Source organism: Saimiri boliviensis, chromosome 2 (genome assembly GCF_048565385.1).
Source record: "Saimiri boliviensis isolate mSaiBol1 chromosome 2, mSaiBol1.pri, whole genome shotgun sequence".
NCBI classification, from domain to species: Eukaryota; Metazoa; Chordata; class Mammalia; order Primates; family Cebidae; genus Saimiri; species Saimiri boliviensis.
The window spans coordinates 96,290,135-96,311,859 of NC_133450.1; the positions used below are offsets into that span (position 1 = coordinate 96,290,135).

General features: G+C 39.8%; 1 protein-coding gene across 6 annotated transcripts in view; it reads left to right on the plus strand.

Annotated features, from left to right (window-relative positions):
• The window catches only part of FERMT2 (FERM domain containing kindlin 2), a 94,975-nt gene that overhangs the window by 19,927 nt on the left and 53,323 nt on the right, over positions 1-21,725 (plus strand). For all 6 annotated transcript variants that reach the window (XM_039469092.2, XM_039469093.2, XM_039469095.2 and 3 more), the window contains exon 3: positions 16,583-16,816. In XM_039469092.2, coding sequence (XP_039325026.1) covers positions 16,583-16,816 — 234 coding nt within the window. The remainder of the gene's footprint in view (positions 1-16,582; positions 16,817-21,725) is intronic.

Here is a 21,725-nt window from a genome sequence, read left to right on the forward strand (position 1 = left end):
GGAGGTTGCGGTGAGCCGAGATCGCGCCATTGCACTCCAGCCTGGGTAACAAGAGCGAAGCTCCGTCTCAAAAAAAAAAAAAAAGAAAGAAAGAAAAGAAAAAGGCCCTGTGGGGCACAGATTTGTGGAACTTGTTAACAGAGTATAAGATTCTTCGGTAACAGACTTGGAAAGTTTTAAGTAGGCAAATAAACTTATCAGGTTTGCATTTTAAGAGATAACTCTGGATCGTGTTGTAGAAAATGGGATTATAGTAGTTGAGGGTGGAGATGCTGGGGACCTCAACTAAGGCGATGTGAAAGGAAAGGAAGGGACGGATTAAGAGCTGCCTAAGGGATAGACTCCCTAATAGATGGATGGAAAGAAAACCTGAAAGGGAAAAGGAAGACACAACTTGTAGAGATATGTAATATCTAATTTCAAAGATGTAAAGATTAAATTACTATAATGCCTGTTCTGTGATCTTGGTGTAGCCTTCCCTTACTTTGCTAGATGGGGTGGGGGGAAGTGTAGGGGACAATATTAGGAAATATTTGCATGCCTCATTACCAGTGATTTTTTGTTTGTTTACATTTTGTTGATTAATAATAACTCCATACGAGTGAGTAAGATTCAGCAGACTTCAAAAGTATATGTTGAGTAAATTAGAGTTGGGGCTTTTTTTTTTTTTTTTTTTTGAGACGGAGTTTCACTCTTGTCACCCAGGCTGGAGTGCAATGGCATGATCTCGGCTCACCGCAACCTCCGCCTCCTGGGTTCAGGCAATTCTCCTGCCTCGGCCTCCTGAGTAGCTGGGATTACAGGCAGGCGCCACTATGCCCAGCTAATTTTTTGTATTTTTAGTAGAGACGGGGTTTCACCATGTTGACCAGGATGGTCTCGATCTCTCGACCTCGTGATCCACCCACCTCAGCCTCCCAAAGTGCTGGGATTACAGGCTTGAGCCACCGCGCCCGGCTAGGGGCTTTTTTTAAAGTATTCTTTTCCTGTTCTTCATGATTGTTGAAACTCATTAAAACTTCAGTGAGGTCCTGGATGATAATGTAGATTGCACTGTTGAGAACTCTGTTCTTCTAGAATACAGAGTAGTTCTGGAAGGGAGGGTTGTCTCTAGAAGTAGATTGAGAGTAATTTAGGAATCCACTTCTGATCTTTCTAGAATAATCTGATTACCAGTGAACAGTCTTAAGGAAGAGAGGAGTGACTCAGAAGTTATTCCAATTAGTTTTGTACAGTAGAAGTCTTAATTTCTATTATAAAACCAGAAGTGAGTACATTAGATTTTTTTTTTTTCTAAATTGCTCCTTTGCATTGATAGCTGTTCTTTGTGATTTGTGTTCTTTGGCTGTTTTTAGATCAGTTTAGTTTTGTGTATTATGCATTCTTCAAGTAGTTACAGGGCTGCTACCATAACCTTTTTGAGTTTTACTGTCTGTGGTTGTCATTATTAAATCAGTGAAAGACATGCATAATAAAAATATTCTTTTGTTTAATATTCTCTTTGCCTCCTTGTGGATGTTCTGTCTTCTTTCTCCTAAATACCTATTACCTGTAAGATATGTGCAGGATAATCAGGATTTTGCTGTGAAATGTAAATGAGTCCTAACATTAGTTTTTTGTCCTCAAATTCAGCATACCCAGACTTGCTTCTCTTTTGCATAACTTTATCTTGGCTAACGGAATGTTATGTAAGATTGCCACTTCTGAAATCACACTGATCTAGAGTCAAATCCTAATTCCTACATATGCTAACTTTATGAACTTTGGCCAAGTTATGTAACTTCTCTGTTCTTCCATTTTCTCATCGGTAAAACAAAGAGATTATAATAGCATTTACCTTTTAACCTTTTTTTTCTTTTCTTTTCTTTCTTTCTTTTTTTTTTTTTTTTTTTTTTGAGACGGAGTTTCGCTCTTGTTACCCAGGCTGGAGTGCAATGGCACGATCTCGGCTCACCGCAACCTCCGCCTCCTGGGTTCAGGCAATTCTCCTGCCTCAGCCTCCTGAGTAGCTGGGATTACAGGCACGCGCCACCATGCCCAGCTAATTTTTTGTATTTTTAGTAGAGATGGGGTTTCACCAAGTTGACCAGGATGGTCTCGATCTCTTGACCTCGTGATCCACCTGCCTCGGCCTCCCAAAGTGGTGGGATTACAGGCTTGAGCCACCGCGCCCGGCCTCTTTTCTTTCTTTCTTTTTTTTTTTTTTTTTAAATGGAGCCTTACTCTGTTGGTCAGACTGGAGTGCAGCGGTATGATCTAGGCTCACTGCAAGCTCCACCTCCTGAGGCAAGCAATTCTCCTGCCTCAGCCTCCCAAGTAGCTGGGACTACAGGCACATGCCACCACACCTGGCTAATTTTTTGTGTATTTAGTAGAGATGGGATTTTACTCTGTTAGCCAAGATGGTCTCGATCTCCTGACCTCGTGATCCACCTGCCTTGGCCTCCCAAAGTGCTGGGATTACAGGCGTGAGCCACTGTGCCCTTCCCTTTTAACATTTTTGTGGGAATTAAATGAGAATGTGTTAAATATTTGGAGTACGTACTAAATGTTCCGTAAACAAATCTTAGTGCCATTATTATCATGCATTTAATTATCAAGCTAGGAACTTCTTAGCTTCCCCTTTTCACCTTCCATCTGTCCTCGCTCATCTGAATTTAGTATCCTTGAGAACCATGATTCTAGCTTAGACAGTTTCCTTATATTTGCCTCCTTCTCTTCACCTTCTGCCTTACATCAGGCCCCCAGAATATTTCGGTAAATTTTCTGCTGCCAAACTCTAATTTCTGCCCCATAATCAAATCAAAATTATGTTAATCTGATTGAGAGCCTCCACTGTCCATAGAACAGTTTTTCTTAGCACATTTGAGCCCCCACATCTTTTTAAGACCCACGTACAAATGCCATTAATCTTTCACATTTAACATTGGTTGCCTCTCTTGACATTTCATTCTTTTATCTTTTTAGCTCATTTTACCTGTCCATGTCTCTCTCACTTGAACTGTACGTGCCACTTCTTACTGATTTTTATATTCCATTGCCCACCGTAGTGCCTGGCATGTGATAGTTGCTTGGGAAATGTTTATTAATTACTGCTTTGGGTATACATCTTAAGAGCCACACTATTCATCCATTTGCCTCCTCTCTCCCTTTTTGAGGGTCTGAGTGACTAAAGAGATGAGAACAAGAGGGCACATCCTAAAAGCAGGATGCCCCATGATCCTCAACTCTAAAACTGAAAGAGAATTTTGGGAGGAGAAAGACCTAAAGGGGTTGAGAGTAAGGAGAATGTGTGATTGAATACTGAGACTGATGTCTAATGTCCTTTACATTTCAATAAATATTAAGGATAATATTATAGATGTTATTTTTTACAAACTTAAGCATTAATTTTACTTGTAGGCCCTGTCTTTACACATTATTGGCAATACAGTCTCAGTGAAAACATCAGAGGTATTGGAGTTGCCTATTTGTTTCCGGTATTGGAAAGGACAGCAAATTAAAACTTTTCATTGTCGTTCGTTTAGTAGAAAAAAGAAACCCTGGCCTGAGACAAGAAATTGCATCGGGGAAACAGGAAATAGGTTAATTCTTGGCATTCTTGGAAAGATGACTAGGGAGTAGCCAGCTACCCTACAATTTCATATTCCTCAGGAAGACATTGTCTCCCTCACAGCTTGGCAGCAGCAATCCCTTCCCGCTTCCAATGGACACTCTGCAGGGGCCATTGCTTGCAGTTTTTCTTACTTCTCAAGTTGAAGCATTGACCATACATTCTGCAGAATGCTTTATAATACAGTTGGTATGGGAGAGTATTGCTTGTTGTATATATCAGGTTATATTTGGTTGAGGAACTTATGATTTGGAACCTAACTATAGTGTTTTTCTGTGATGAATCTGAATTCTCAGACTTACAGGTAGACTTTTGGAACGTAATCGTTCTGCACAGTAGGGATTGTCTTGAAAAAAGGAATTCATTCTTTTAGAAGATGTGAGAGAGAACAGGATGTCTCTTCAGTTTTATTTCCTTTGTCTAGGGGAATCTCTACCACTTTTCTGGTTAGTATGGAAGTATATTTTAATTCTGAAGTTGAAGATAAAATGGATTCTTCAGACATACAACTAAATTGGTAAAACTTGTATTTACTTTTGATGGTTTAAAAATAAGTTTCTCATTGAGATTGTTTTGAGTAATAAGAGACCTTTAAAATTTTCAAAATGAGGATTCACTCATTTATCAACTATTTTTCGCCTGCCCAGCACTGTGCTAGGTGCTAAAAATATAATGGTGATCAAAATAGATATTGCCCTTGTCTTCTTTTTTTTTTTTGAGACGGAGTTTCGCTCTTGTTACCCAGGCTGGAGTGCAATGGTGCGATCTCGGCTCACCGCAACCTCCGCCTCCTGGGCTCAGGCAATTCTCCTGCCTCAGCCTCCTGAGTAGCTGGGATTACAGGCACGCACCACCACGCCCAGCTAGTTTTTTTGTATTTTTAGTAGAGATGGGGTTTCACATGTTGACCAGGATGGTCTCGATCTCTCGACCTCGTGATCCACCTGCCTCGGCCTCCCAAAGTGCTGGGATTACAGGCTTGGGCCACCGCGCCCGGCCTGCCCTTGTCTTCTTAGACAGTTTATAATGTATTAGAAAAGAAAGATAGCACCCTCTTCCCCCTCCCACCAGCAACAAACAAAATGAATATAAATTTTGGTCAGTGGTGTCACAGGGTACTGAAATCAAACATTATGAAGAGACGTAGAACGTTGGAGGGCTAGGGTAGCTAAAAAAAGACTTCTGAAAATATGGAATTGATGCTAAAATCTAGAAGATGAGGGAGAGTTAGACATTCCAGGAGTGGAGTAGCATGTGCAAGGGCATTGAGGCAGGAAAAAATTGAGTTGTTATATGATTCTTAGAACTAAAAGAAGGCCAGTGTGGATGGAGCAAAGGAAGAGTAGCTTAGGATACATTCTGAGGAGTAGATAGGCCGTGTTGTGTGGGGCTTTGTAGACCTGCTAAAGCATTTGGATTTTATTTAAGTGCAGTTAAAAGCAGTTGAAAAGGATTTTCAGCAGGGGAATGGCATGAAAGTGTTGCATAGATGACTCTGGCTGTTGTATGGAAAATGCTGAGTGGATTGATGGAAACCAGCTAGGAGGCCGTGGCAGTAGTCCGGGCAAGAGATGATGGTGGCCTGAAATACGGCGGTACTGGTAGAGACTGGGGTGGAGATTTTTGGAAGTGGATTTGACAGTTTGCTGGTAAATGTAAGGAATGAGGGAAAGAGAAAATCAATGACTTTCAGATTCCTAGCTTGAGCAACTGGGTTGATGGTTGGTACTATTTAATATAACAACAGTAGGGATAAGAAAAAAATTGGGTTACATTTTTAGAGAGTTACATCAGGAGGAGATGTGAGATAGGCAGTAGGGTGTGTAGGCTGGGGGTCTGAGCAGAAGGTTGGGCTGCTGATACCAGTGAGAAAAGTAAGCGTCTTTTAAAGCCATGAGAATGGATGAGACAAATGGAGAGCCGGTTTAAGGAGAGAAGCACATAGTTCCTAGAAGACTGGAAGGGCAGCAGAGCACAGGAGGTGGGATTGGCGTTGGATAGACAGGAAGAGCCACTTGTTTCATCTTAACACAAAGACAGGAGGGCCATCTGGGCACAAACTTATGAAGGCTTGTAGATTGGATTGGCGTGAAGGTGAAAGAGTTTGAATCTGATGGTGTCTGTATTTATTTTCTACAGTAGAATCCATGGTTGTCTACTAAGAAGGAGGAGGATTCTCAGAAGTGTGATTAGTTTGAAATACAGTGGTAGACAGAAAAAAACATAGTAGGATTCCCCAGGGGTGTCTTGGGCAAACGTACAGTAATTGTTTCAGTCTGCCTGGCTGTGAAATAAAGAGGGAAAAGTCCTCTACATTTAACAGAGATGAGCCACTGAGGGGTATAGGGAAATGGTATGAGCACGTAGCCTGAAGGTCTTATTTTGAAAGGCAGGAAAATGACGTTTTCTGGTCTGGTTAGTCTGCATGGTTTGCTTACAGTAGGTTAGAACCAGATTCTTTAGTGGCTCTGTCACTAGCACACTAGGATTGTACTGTTCTTTGCCTCCAGTCAACTCTTGATTATGGTAATAGTTATATCATCTCATTGGGGGCTCAAGAAGATCCTAAAACAAAATGAAACCATGAAGTATTACAGTATTAGCAGAATACAAAAGTATATATTTATCAGAAATAAGTCACGTGCCCAGAAAAGTTTCTGTACTTAAAAGTCACAATGACATGTTGCCTTAGCAAAGATTATCTAATGTAATATAAACTTTGCTTCTAGTTTATGGACATGTGAGAATACTACACAAATTTTACATTTCTTTCCTGAATTAATACTTTAAAGATATGCAACTAGAAATTCATACCACCTAAAAGTAACATCTTCCTCTTCATTCCAAACTCTAAGTTACTTACTTATTTTTAAGATGTGGTTACTTAAGGTAAGAGAAAATAAGTTATTTGATCAACTTTGTTTTTTTGAAAGAATGACTTCATTTTTCTCTTTAGTCTGACAACATTATGGTATTCAATAAAGTCCAAGAGGTGCTGGGCTGGTCCTTAGTTGGCCTCTAGTGATTGGGGTGAGGCAGAACTGAGTCTCCAGGAATGTGAGTATTACCTCAAAAAGTTAGTAGCAGCTACTGTGCAAAGTTTGAAGGCCCAAGTCAGATCGTGGGCAACAGTCCACAGATGTGTGGTCGGGCATAGGCTGCAGCTCTCGTGCCAAAAGAACAGGAGTGGGATTTGATCAAGTCTCTACTAAGCATTTTTCTTGACACGTGAACAACTAAAAAAATTTTAATAATGAAAACAAATAATTGCATTTTATTTATTTATCTGTTTATTTATTTGAGACAAGACCTTGCACTGTTGCCCAGGATGGAGTACAGTGATGAGATCATGGCTCACTGCAGCCTTGACCACCTAGACTCAAGAGATTCTCCCACCTCAGCCTCCCGGTAGCTAGGACCACAGGCACAGGCTACTGTGCCTGGCTTTTTTTTTTTTTTTTTTTTTTAATAAGAGACGAGGTTTTGCTGTGTTACCCAGTTTGGTTTTGAACACTTGGGCTTAAGCCATCCACCCACCTCAGCTTTCCAAAGTGTTGGGATTACAGGGGTGAGCCTGGCCAGTAATTGAATCTTAGCAGCCTGTATCAAAACAGTCAATTAGGAATTAGAAATCCTATTAGGAGGCCGGGCGCGGTGGCTCAAGCCTGTAATCCCAGCACTTTGGGAGGCCGAGGCGGGTGGATCACGAGGTCGAGAGATCGAGACCATCCTGGTCAACATGGTGAAACCCCGTCTCTACGAAAAATACAAAAAATTAGCGGGGCATGGTGGCGCGTGCCTGTAATCCCAGCTACTCAGGAGGCTGAGGCAGGAGAATTGCCTGAACCCAGGAGGCGGAGGTTGCGGTGAGCTGAGATCGCGCCATTGCACTCCAGCCTGGGTAACAAGAGCGAAACTCCGTCTCAAAAAAAAAAAAAAAAAGAAATCCTATTAGGAAAACATTAAATAGGGTGCTTTCAATAATGTATTGTGTAATAATGTATTTGTGCTCATATTTTCTAGAGTATAAGTGAGCTGGAATTGCATAAAGTGGGGCATAATAGTTTCTCTTTAGCAAAAAGCTTTGAAATATCTATATATATTTTTTCTTTCTTTTCTTTCTTCCTTCCCTTCCCCTCCCCTCTTTTCTTTTCTTTTCTTCTCTTCTTTCTTTTCAGTGTCTCATGGAGTGGGAGAGCACTGTGATACCAAAAGCTATTTGGTAGACTAAGCTAAGTGTTTACTCAGCCTCTAATGATGAGAAACCCAAGCCTTCTGTTCCTTAGAATACACAGATGTTATATTTGTAAAGCAAGTATACAACCACTTCCTGAATTTGAGGAGCATTCTGTTACAGTTGAGGGAGGATATTTTTGTTGATTCAGTAAATATTTTAGCGATTTGCAGTGTTAATCTTAAGAGTTTCAGTGTCTGTCAGATACTGTTATGTGCAACAGAGTAGTGTGATGAGATCTGTTAAATAATGAAGGGACACAGAATTCTTTCCAGAATGCTGATGAAGTGGTTTGAAGAGTTAACGTATTTCACTAAAATTTATTATAGAAGTAAGAATTTTGCTAGGTACAGTAAACTATAATCTATGTAGTTCTTGACTTACAAAGAATTATTGAACAAGCTAAATTTATAAGTAAATCATAAAATACCTTTTCTTCCCCAGAGAAGGAAAACAAATGATGACTTCATAATTGTATAACTTTTTACCACCCCCCCACCGCCCAGCCTTTCTGAGAAAGCTTGTATTTGTGGTGGCTTACTTTTGAAAGTCTAAAATCGAATTTAAAATATGTACTAAATAAAAATTGGCCTGTACCTGGAGGATAACTGAAAATCATGACCTTAGAGAAATGGACTCTAAGAGCAAGTTTTTGGGCATGGTGTATGCCTTGAATGGTTTTATAATGCAGATGAATAAACCTACTCTGATGATATTTGCTAACATCTGGCCAAGTGCCAGGGTGTGTGTTTGTGTGTGTACGTGCGTGCATGTGGGTTGCATTCAGTCATCTAATGTTTGAAATACCGAACCTGCTATTCTGAAAAACCAAAATATTTATTTAGAACATGGTCCAGAGTCTAGGTTAGAACGTGTAGGGGAGTTCATGTCTAGAAAGTTTCCCAAAGCTTTACTTTATGCAAATTCAGAGAAATTCAACAGTTATTTCCTTATGGATTTTGATGCCACATGGAAAAGTAAATCATTACTTTAGTGATCCAATAGTATTTTCATTTGCTTGCCATTATTTATAATTATTTGTAGATAACCATTTTCCTTTTAAAGTCATTCTAATGCGTTTATGCTTCTACTCAGTCTTTAGCTAAAGGAAAACTTCAATGTGTGTTGATGTCGGAAATCTGTTCTGCATATAGTGGGTTTTACAAGTTACAGTTGCATAGTCTGTTATGGTTTAACTTGCCACTTTCGAGACAAGCTGTGCTGTAATACACTAGATTACTAAGTGCTTTCAAGAGTTATTGCCTCCATGCTAGGCGCGTTGGCTCACTCCTGTAAATCCCGGCACTTTCGGAGGCTGAGGCAGGCAGATCCCTTGAGGTCAGGAATTTAAGACCAGCCTGGCCAACATGGTGAAACCCAGCCTCTACTAAAAATACAAAAATTATCTGGGTGTGGTGGTGCCTGTGTGTAGTCCCAGCTACTCCAGAGCCTGAGGCAGAAGAATCACTTGAACCTGGGAGAGGGAGGTTGCAGTGAGCTGAGATTACACCACTGCACTCCAGTCTGGGCAACAGAGCGAGACTCTGTCTCAAACAATAAAAGAGTTACTGCGTCGAGATAAACTACTACACACAAACACACACACCTATACACTGTATTTGTGCAATTAAGTGCCTTTTTTTTTTTTTTTTTTTGAGATGGAGTCTTTCTCTGTCATCCAGGCTGGAGTGCAGTGGCACAATCTTGACTCACTGCAACCTTTGCTTTCCTGGGTGCAAGCAATTCTCCTGCCACAGCCTTCCTGAGTAGCTGGGATTACACAGGTGTGCACCATCAGGCCCAGCTACTTTTTGTATTTTTACTAGAGATCGGGTTTCACCATATTGGCCAGGCTGATCTTGAACTCCAACTCCTGACCTCAAATGATTTGCCCACCTTTGCCTCCCAGTGTGCAGTGATTACAGCCATGAGCCACTCCTCCTGGCCTTTCAGTGCTTTTTGGTGTGCAGTTAGTTTTTATGTTTGTCTGGATAAATGCTTCTCGATTGGTATACCATCATTTTTCTCAGGATTTTCATCAGTGTATAAAATTTGTTTTTGCTACTAATGAATAGAATAAGTATGTTCTTGTGATATTCTGAGTAGAGCCAATTGTGTGACTTGATGTCGAGATACCGTTAGTTTCAAAATAAGATAGGTAATGTAATATAAAGGCAGCACCAAAGAAAGAGCTAATTTTCTAGAGTTGGGAAAACATTGCTTTGCCTGTTTGAGAGGGCTGTCAGGTCTTTAGAAAGTTTTGAAGTGATACTATGCTGAAGGGCAAATTAATGAATGATAATAAATATAAATAATTATAAATGATCAGAAATATGAGATCATTTCAACCACTTTTAAAATAATGCTGTAATCACTTTCCCTTTTTAAAAACAAAGCTAAAAATACTCCTTGGGCCTGCCATTCCCTTTCTGACTATCTACCAGCTATTCTCCTAGCTACAGTAAAATACCGAGGAAAAGCTGTCTATATTTCTTATTTGTACTTCCTCACCTCCCAACCATTACAACTGAAATGGTTGTATTTCCACTCTTACGTTAACTTCTTGCATGCTCTCTTCCAAATGTGAACTCTGCATACCCCCATCTCCACACTTATTCAATATTATCAGTAATGATTTTGAAACATAAATGACTTCTGCTTAAAACCATTCTCGAGACCCAGAGAGATTCTGATACAGTCGGTTTGAGAGACGTCACCAAGATGGTGGAGTAGGAAGTACCAGCGTTCATCTCCCTTGGGAAAATATAGACAGCTGTTCACAAACCAAAATAGCCCTAGTTTAGGGCAGGGCCAGGCATCACTATTTTTTAAAAGCTGCTCAGGCCCAGCGCGGTCGTGTGTGCCTGTAGTCCCAGCTACTCTGGTGGCTGAGATGGGAGGATCGCTTGAGCCCAGGAGTTCTGGGCTGTAGTACACTATGCCGATCGGGTGTCTGCACTAAGTTCAGCATCAATATGGTGGCCTCCTGGAAGCGGGTGACCCATCAGGTCACCTAAGGAGGGGTATACCAGCCCAGGTTGGAAACAGAGCAGGTGAAAACTCCCGTGCTGATCAGTAGTGGGATTGCACCTGTGAATAACTACACACCAGCCAGGCAATGTAGCAAGACCCTGTCTCCTCTTTTTAAAAAAAAAAAAAAAAAAAAGCTGCTCAGATGATTCTAATGCCAATCAGGCAGAAAACTACTGCTCTAGGGGCTTCTCTCCTTCATAATAACATCTGAACCACGCACTATGGCCTACAAGGCTCCTGCCTGGCTCTCAGATGCCACCTCCTCCTGATCTTTGTTTCCCCTCCTCTAGCCACCTTGGTCTCCCTCAGTGATACTGGAACTTTGTTTTGTTCATCATTATATTTTTAGCACTAGAACAATGCTTTCTTGCACACAATACTTGTTGAACAGATATTTGTTAAATTCACAAATGTTTTTATAACACTGTTTGATGTTCTTACTCTGTAGTAGTGATTACTCTGTAAGTAGTGCTGTCTAGGTTGGTAGTGTGTTCAGTCTTCAGGAATGCTACCGAAAAGCCCACTATTTGAACATAAGTCAGAAGATCCTGCAGTCCAGCTTCTCCATCTTCTAACACTGTTCTCTACTTTGCTGTTAAAACACCTAGTTTTCTGTTTTTATCTGTTGCCATGAGTGGTATTGATACTTCTGATTTTTTCCTGTTCTCCTCTTTCTGCTTTTATTTTGTCTAATTTTTTTTCCTGTGGTCTTACTCATCCACTAGTTTGTCCGGGTAAAAAAGACTGGTCTTACCAGCATTGCTAGTCAGTAAGAGAGCTTTTTTTTTTCTGTGGGTAAACAGACCACTCATAGGATGTCCAGTATGTAATCTTTGGATCCTATCCCCTTCTCTTGCTGGGTGCAGGTGGGTAGCTCCTTTGATGAGAAACTGAGGGGGAATTGATGGGGGAGGGTCAGATTTTAAAGGGAATAATGGGTATCTGGGGAAATACATGTTTCTGAGGTCACAGTTGGAAGCCTAATTGATGGAAAATTGAGATTTTATTGCACCATTATCTAAGTACAAGATAACATTGCTTACAGCAGGGGCCTGCAAAGTTTTCTTTTCTTTTTCTTTTTACCTGTAAATAGTAGGTGTTTTGGGCTTTGTGGGCCATGCGGTCTGTGTCCCAGTAACTCTAATGTTGTAGTGCAGAAGTAGTCATAGGCAGTGTGTGAACAGAGTCCTGTGGATGTGTTTCATAAAACTGTTTATGGGCATTGAAATTCGAACTTTATATAACATTATATAAATACTGTTCTTTATATTCCCGATACCTCCACCACCACTTAAAAATAGAGTCAGGAGCTGGCCGGGCGCGGTGGCTCACGCCTGTAATCCCAGCACTTAGGGAGGCTAAGGCGGGTGGATCACGGAGCTGTATAACAATGTTTCAGTCAACTACAGCAGACTGTTTATACAACCATGGTCCCGTAAGATTAATAATGCCTTATTTTTACTGTACCTTTTCTATGTTTAGCTACCCAAATATTTACCACTGTGTTACAGTTGCCTACAGCATTCAGTACACTAACGTAGGTACAAGTTTGTATCCTAGGTTCAAGAGGCCATACCATATAGCCTAGGTGTGTAGTAGGCTGTGCCTTCCAGGTTTGTGAACACACCCTGTGATGTTCACACAACAGTGAACTTGCCTAACATTGCATTTCTCAGATCATATCCCCATTGTTAAGTAGCACATGACTGTACAAAACCTGTTCTTGGCTTGTGGGCCGTAAAAAGGCAGAAGGCAGGATTTGGTCCTTGGGCCATTATAGTTTGCTAACCTCCAGCTTCACATTTATGTAGTGTTGACTTGGAAAGTTCAGTTCTTAATCAGTAGTCCTTTTCATACCTCACATGTTAAAAACTGTCTTTAGATTTTGTGGTTGGTGACAATTACTTCTTTTTTTTTTTTTTTTTTTTTTTTTTTTTGAGACGGAGTTTCGCCCTTGTTACCCAGGCTGGAGTGCAATGGCGCGATCTCGGCTCACCGCAACCTCCGCCTCCTGGGCTCAGGCAATTCTCCTGCCTCAGCCTCCTGAGTAGCTGGGATTACAGGCACGTGCCACCATGCCCAGCTAATTTTTTGCACTTTTAGTAGAGACGGGGTTTCACCATGTTGACCAGGATGGACTCGATCTCTCGACCTCGTGATCCATCCGCCTCGGCCTCCCAAAGTGCTGGGATTACAGGCTTGAGCCACCGCGCCTGGCCGACAATTACTTCTTTATTAGTGTCCATATGTAAATTTTGTCCCCAAAAGCTCCTTATCGTGGTGTCTTTGCCCTGTATCTTTTAGCACCTACTGCTGGGCCATATTGTTTAAGCCTGTCTTTTATCATGTCTTTGCAGCATTGCTTCTGCCCTGCTTCTGCAATAAAAAAGCTGCCTTTAAAAACATTTAATAAACATTTCTTTCAGGCTTGTAACAGGTGCTGTGGAGGCCCCCCTCTTTCTTTTACCTGCACTCCTGGTGGGCAGATCCCCAATTTGCTGACAAGCCCTTTTCCTTAGGTGCAGGGACCTCTGATCTTGCTCTGCCTGAATGCAGGGCAGCCAGCCCCATGCTGGCAGCCAAGAAGTGTTAAAGAGTTTTGTTTATTTGTTTGTTTAGTAGAGATGGGGGTTTCACTGTGTTGGCCAGGCTGGTCTTGAACTCCTGACCTCGAGAGCCACCCACCTCAGCCTCCCAAAGTGCTGAGATTACAGGCGGGAGCCACCGTGCCCAGCCGTGTTAAAAGTTTTAAAGGTGATGGCCCCAGGAGCAACCCTTAAGGAGGAAGTGGAGAGATACCGCATCTTTCTCCTCTTGGGAGAGTTCTGAGGCATGCCTGAAGGACTGACCTGCAGGTGCTCACAGCAGTGAGTGAACCTCCATTGGCTTTTCTCCCTGTCTGACTTTCAGTGATGCCCTCAGGTGTGCTTCCTGGGATTTCCTTCCCACAAATAAGCTGCTTGCCCCCAAGTTCTTAGGTCAGGGATGCCTGTTGGAGGAACCCAAATAACATGTCAGTCCTCTTGGACTCATTACTCTTACAGCTCTTTTTCTCCTTTCCTCTCCACTGGGAGTATATGATGTAGCTTCCTTAATGGTTGACACTGACACTAGGTATGGGAATAAAAGTTTTACAAGTTGAATATTCCTTATCGGAAAGCTTGAGACCAGAGTGTTTCTGATCTTGAATTTTGAAATATTTGCATTATACTTACCAGTTGAGCACTTCAAATCCCAAAATCCGAAGTGTTCCAAAGTCTAAAACTTTTTTTCCGGTTTCTGATTTTTCAGTTTCTGAGCATTTTGCATTTCAGATTTTGAGCTCAGAGATACTCAACCTGTATATGCTATCTACCCATCATTCAGTTCAGCTCAGCCTGAGCTCTGCTTGGTTCCCAGCATTCTATACAAGTTATCTTTTTCTGCCCTTAGTTTTCTATTCTTAGAAAAGTAATTTGTGATCAGTTATCTAACCTTAGTTGTCTTCCATGAGGTAGATCAGAATTTTTTGTTTCCAAAAGTTAGCAAATTCTGTGCTAGAAAGTAGGCTGTAGGGTACAATGTACAATTAAGCAAGTGGTTATCAAGTAGCAGTTACGTGGGTTTCTTTTGTCAGACTCCAGATAACATGATTAGCAGAGCTTTGCCAAAACCACAGATATTAACATTTCAAAATGGTAATATGATCACAAGTAACTGTAACTGTATTTCTCCCATTAAAGTACTTATTGATTAAAATAGGTTTTTAACATCTGGGGAATTGAAAGTCTTTTTCTACCTGTGGCATGTTTCTTCCATAATGAGAATTTCAGTTGTATCAAGTCAATCTCACCATGGTAGAAGATGTTTGAGGCGTATAATCAATGTGGGAATTTGATTTTTTATTTAGAGATAGACTAGTTATGTGTATGTTATTTTCAATCTTAGATTAATACATGCTTCTAAATGTCTTAAAGTTGATGAACTCTTTAAAGGTGTGATTATATTAAAATGAGCTTTATTTCAGAAGCATGATCATTTTCATTTTTATTTGCAAAAAAGTTATTTACTTTTTTTTTCCTTGAGGCAAGGTCTCACTCTGTCACCTAGGCTAGAGTACAGTGGTTGAATCCCAGCTGACTGCAGCCTTGATCTCCTCCCAAGTTCAGGCAATCTTCCCACCTCAACCACCTGAGTAACTGGGACTAAAGGCACATGCCACCATACCATGCCCAGCTAATTTTTTTTAATAGAGATAGGATTTCACCAAATTGGCCACGCTGGTCTTGAATTCCTGGGCTCAAGCAATCTGCCCCCCTCGGCCTCCCAAAGTCCTGAGATTATAGGCATGAGCCACTGTGCTCGGTATTCACATTTTTTTCCTTCCCCCGGAAAGCTTTGTTTAGCTGCTGCTATCATTGTTGTTGTTTTCCTTGAGACAGAGTCTCAATTGCCCAGGCTAGATTACAGTGTCAGATCACAGCTCACTGCAACCTTGACCTTCTGGGCTCAAGTGATCCTCCTACCTCAGTGTCCTGAGTAGCTGGGACTAGAGACACATGCCATCATGCCTGGCTAATTTAAAAAAAAAAAAAAAATGTTTGTAGAGATAGGACTTCACCATGTTGCCCTGGCTGGTCTCAAACTCGTGGGCTGAAGCGATCCTCCAGCCTCAGCCTCTCGAAGTTCTTGGATCACAGGCGTGAGCCACCATGCTGTGCCTGTTGCCTTTGTATGTTTTGTTTTGTTTTGTTTGAAACATCACATTCCCTTTTTTTTTTTTTTGGCACTTAGTAAGTTTAACATAAAATTGATCCCAAAACTCTTTACTTCGATTGCTGCTTTAAAAACCAGCTTTCTGCCTAGTTATAAGTAAATAAATAACTAGTTGAAGTTGGAGTTTACTGCTACAAGTTTATTGTTATGACCTGCCTTATCTGGGGGGTAGCTAAATCTTGTGTAAATTACATTCTTTTCTTTATTTGGTTTTATTTAGTTGCATAATGCTGTTAAATAGTTGAACAGATATTAATGTTTCCTGTTATACTTGTACCAAAATGTACTCAAGAGAAAAATGTTGGGCTGTGTGACTTTGGATCTGTTTTTGGGATCTATTTGGGAGAGCATGTGTGTCTAGAATGGTTTTTTTTTTTTATTTTTAGAGCTTTCTCTTAGGTTATAGTGTCACTCATGGGTGTTTTCCATGCTCCTCTTCTTCACCTAGGATATGGATTTCTCTTCACTTTGGTTCCCCATCTTTTCATCACCCCTTAATCACCTTGACACATTTCTGTAACTTCATAAACCACAGCCTTTTCAGTTTCTCACCAGAATATTATCCATTCCTATAGGATGAGTTCCAAGCCCACCAACTCCAGTCTTTTATTAATCCTTCCTGTCCTAGCCCCCAGGGTTCTGTCTGTTCTCTGATAACAGAATACTTTCTCTGTCATCCATGTGTCCCAGTTTGTACTTGACTCAAACATTCCTAGTTGCCCTATATATTGGGCCTCAGCCACCTCGTATGCTGTCTTTTCAGGACACACCGTGTTTTCTCAGCTGTTAATATTTCTTTTGTTTCTGTCACATAACAGGAACTTAGCAGTTAATCAGTTGTTTCTATTAAATACCCAGTTATCTAGTTATCTGCTTTTAATGTCTCTCGAAATAATCTCGGTGACTTTTAAGCATTTTGTTTGTTTATTGTCTCGTTTTTTTTACAGATGTAAAAAAAGACTGGTCTGACCATGCGCTCTGGTGGGAAAAGAAGAGAACCTGGCTTCTGAAGACGCACTGGACCTTGGATAAGTGTGGTATCCAGGCGGACGCGAGGCTTCAGTTCACCCCGCAGCACAAACTGCTCCGCCTGCAGCTTCCCAACATGAAGTATGTAAAGGTGAAAGTGAATTTCTCTGATAGAGTCTTCAAAGCCGTTTCTGACATCTGTAAGACTTTTAGTAAGTATCACACAAATTCTTCGTAAAACAGGAGTTATGTGATGTACTTAGGACTGATGACTGACATAGCTTATCCCCAGGGATAGGGCATGGGATGAACTATCTACGTATATATGTATGTGTGTGAAATTTATGCTTCATAAAAAATTTTATATTAAGATAAATGTTGAGTTAAGGTGGAACAGGAAGAATCTAGTAGAGATTCATTCCTTACTAGAATTGTATCTGATATTGATTATTTAATACTTTATTTTTATGGGGAGGGTAAGGGAGCAGGCACTATTTTCAGGGGAACATAGATGGCTTTGCAGCATTTCCTTCACATAAGTCTCTATTGGATTTTAATGATTCAGGCAGATTGTGTCACTTCCTCCATTGAAGGCCTGACACAGTTCCTAAGGAAATAACTATGAGTGTTGTCTTCCTTCACCAGACTACAATTTGAATATCCCTGTAGTAATTCTATTTATGCATTCTGAAATGAGATGTGGATTACTTTGGCTGACCCAGTTATGTCATATGACAGGAAGTATTCAGCCATCTGAGAAAATGTGAATCACTGTCACTACCACGAGTGCAGAACTCTTGTATTTTTTTCCTATTTGAGAAATTCTTGGTTAAAGATAATGTTTAATGACTTTTCATATTTTAATTCCAAATAAAGAACTATAGTTTTTTATTCACATTATGTTTTTAAATTATACTAGTAATTTATAAATGTATTCTGTCAAAGAATCAATGAATATAGACATACATAGTAAGCTCCCCCTTCCCCTAAGTAATCGTTCTTGACAGTTTGGTGATTATCTATGCATTAATTTATCCATACATATTGAATTTTTTTATAAACAGGAATATTTATATGTACTTTTTAAACTCGGTAAATGTCAGATTTTTCTATGTGTTATCTATTCTTTTAAACTGTAATTCACAGTATAGGCATACTAATAATTTACGTCTAGTCACTTCTTGGCCTTTTGGCTAAAATCAAGTGTAATTTATAACCACATTTCCCTGTTAATGATCATTTAGGTTGCTTCACTCTTAGAGCAAATGGCTGCAGCATTTTCAAATATTTTAAACATTGCTGAAAACATTTGAAAATATTTTAGTTGGGCTAGCGCCAGGGTACCCAATCTTCCTTGCTGGTGTCAGCCCCCACACTCACTGCTGGAGCCTGTGGGTAAATGCTGTTCCTATACAACGTCTGAAGCACCGGGCCTGGGGACGGTATGGAGGTGCCGGGACTGTCTACCTCTTAACCCAGAGCCCTGCCTGCTGCTTATGCTTGTAGGCTTGCAGCTTGGAGGAATCTGAATCCTTACCCATTTCTTGTGTTTAGTTTGGGCTGTGGCTTGCCTTAAACCAATACCAACTTTTTTCTGTCTTTCAAGAATCACTCATCTTTTTTTTTACTCTCTTAACTGTATTTTTTCCTGTCTGCTAGCAATGTTATGGATGTTTGTTTTCCCTCTTTTCCTACAATTTGTAAACATCTTTTGTTGCCATTTCAGGGGATATGGGATGTAGGAGGGGAGATACAGGTAGATTCACACTGCCATTTGATCTAATGTGCTTGGAATTTTTATGTGAAACAGGATTTTTTTTTTTTTAAATAAAAATAGAGTGAAGGACAGAAAAAAAATCCCATCATGTAGAATTAATAATTGTTGATATTTTGTCATTTTGCCAAACTTGAAATCAAAGTAATACTGGTAAAATTTTTGAGTCGCATTCTCCTGACTTCCCTTCACAAAGACTACTGTCATAAGTTCAGTGTGTAGCCAGGACTGTAAAATATACAGACGCACATGCATGTATTTCTGTCTGTATATATCCATAAACAGTATGTTATTGTCATTACCATGTTTTGTACATGTGTGTAAGAATTTCTCTCAAGTATCAACCTAGAAGTAGAAGTAAACTTGCTGTGTTTTAAATATACACATAATTCATTACAGAGTACTATCAAATTGTCTCCCAGTTGGTTTTACCAGTTTAAATTCCAACTAGCAATATATGAAAACCTATTCCTTCAAATCCTCACTAACACTTGATTATGATCTGTTTTATTGTTTTTATTTCCGAGAAAAAAAGACAGTATTTCATTTTAGTTTACAAAGCTAAATACGTTTTTAAATCGTTATTGGACATCTAAGTTCCTTCTTTTTTGAACTGCCTTTTTATATCATTTGTTCATTTTTGAGAAATTAATAGACTTTCGTTTTTACAGGAGTTGTAGGTTCACAGCAAAATTGAGCAAAAGTACAGAGAGAGTTTTCCTACATGTTCTTTATCCTCACACATGCACAACCTTCCCTGCTATCAAAATCTGTACCAGAGTGGTACATTTATTTTAATTGGTGAATCTACATTGACATATCATTATCACTCAGTGACCATAGTTTACATTAGGGCTCACTTCTGGTGTTGTACGTGCTATGAGGTTGGAAAAATATATACTCATGTGTATCTACTATTGGAGTATTGTACAGAATAGTTTGTCCTAAAAATCTTCTGTGCTCTGCCTATTCATCCCTCTCTCCTTATTGCCACCACTAATCATTTTACCTTATCCATAGTTTTTCCCTTTCCAAAGTATCCAGTGTTTGGAGTCATCCATTATGTAGCCTTTTCAGATTGATTTCTTTCACTTCATAATAGGTATTTAAGTTTCCTCCACTTTTTTTTTTTTTTTTTTTTTTTTTTTTTTTTTTTTTTTTTTGAGATGGAGTCTTATTCTGTTGCCCAGGCTGGAGTGCCGCAGCACGATCTTGGTTCACAGCAACCTCTGCCTCCTGCGTTCAAGTGATTTTTCTGCCTCAGCCTCCTGAGTAGCTGGGATTACAGGTGTCTGCCACTATGCTGGGCTTATTTTTGTATTTTTAGTAGAGATGGGGTTTCCCCGTGTTGACCAGGCTGGTCTTGAACTCCTGACCTCAGGTGATACACCCACCTCAGCCTCTCAAAGTGCTGGGATTACGGACATGAGCCATCATGCCCAGCCAGCTCATTTCTTTTTAGTGCTAAATATTTCATCGTCTGGATGTGTCACAGCTTATTTATCTACTCACCCACCAAAGGATATCTTGGTTGCTTTGTTTTGAATAAAGCTTCCGAAACATCTCTCTGCAGGCTTTCAAGTGGATATTTGGTCTGTTCGTCCATTCTTCTTTTGTTTTATCTTTTCATCATTGACTCATAGTGCCTTATAAATTCTAATTGATTTTATTTGGTTTTTATTTTTATCTTTTTTGGTCATGTAGAAGTTAACATTGGTTTGTGTTTTGGGGTATTGTTTTAAAAAGCTATTCATGTTTTAAATTGCAGGTATCATCTATATTTTCTGCGAGTATTAGAGTTTTGTTTTTCATGTTTACTGCTTTAATCTACTTAGAATTCACTTTTGTGTGTTTTGTGAAATACAGATGTAGTGTAGTATATTTTAGGAGGAAATGCTAGCCAATACTGTTTATTGAATTGTCTGTTATTTCTCCACATAAGCTTAATGGCAGTTCTATCATAAACCAAAATTTCACATTGTATGGATCTGTTTTTCTGTGCTCTATTCTTTTCCACTGATCCATTTATATGTCTTTACATGGATAGTACATTGTTTGAATTTCTGTAGCTTCATAATTTGTGTCTATATCTGATAGGGCAAGTACCCCGTCTTTGCTGTTTTTCAGAATTGCCTGGGTTGATTTTGGAATTGTATGTTTCTATATGAAATTTAAAACAGTTTGTTAATTTCCTGGGAAAATGTCATAGCAATTGATTGGAAATACATATACTAATTTTATTTAGATCTTTCCATTCGTGAATAAAATCTCTCTTTTTGTTGAAGTAGTCTTTTTTGTCTTTAACATTTTATCTAGAAAGCCTTATGTACTTTTTTTAAAAAGCCATACTTTTTCTAATTGGGTACTGCTATTAGAAGGCTATTTTTTTATAGTCTAATAACTGATACCTTGTTGAACTCTTCTGTGAATTCTGAAAATGTATTGATTCTTTTGGATTTTTTTCTTTTTATATTTTTATTTTTTGTTTAAATAATAAACAATGTCACCCATGCTGAAGTACATTGGTAATATCTCGGCTCACTGCAACCTCTGCCTCCTGGGTGCAAGTGATTCTTCTGCCTCAGACTTCCAAGTAGCTGGAACTACAGACGTATGCCACCATACCTAGCTAATTTTTGTATTTTTAGTAGAGACAGGGTTTTGCCATTTTGGCCAGGCTGGTCTCAAACTCCTGACCTCAGGGTATCCGCCCGCCTCAGCCTCCCAAAGTGCTGGGATTGAAGGCATGAGCCACTGTGCCTGACCTTCTCTTGGATTTTCTATGTAAGCAATCATATCTCTTCTAAATAATTTTTCTCTCTTCCTTTCTCATTTTTATATATTTTTCTTTATCTTACCGTATCGGATTAAACCTCTAGTACAGTATTGTGTAATAGCAGTAATGATGACTGTTGTTGCGCTGTTTCTGAGTTGAATGGAAATGCTTTTAACATTTGACGTTGAGTTTAATATTTGTTGTGTTTGGAGGGAGATCTTTTCCTGTTTTGTTTTGTTTTGTTTTGCCTTTTGAGAAAGTGCCTTGCTCTGTCACCCAGGTGTGAACACAGCTCATTGCAGCCTTGACCTCCTGGGCTCAAGCAATTGTCCTGCGTCAGCCTCTGAAGTATCTGGGACCACAGGCATGCACCACCATGCTTGCCTCATTTTTGTGTGTGTGTTTTTTTGTTTTTGTTTTTGTTTTGTATGTTTGTTTCTTTTGTTTTTTTGTAGAAACAGGGTCTTGCTATGCTACCCAGGGTGGTCTTTAACTTCTGGGCTTAAGCAGTCCACCTGTCTCGGCCTCCCAAAGCACTAGGATTACAGGCAGAAGCCAGACACCTAGCCTG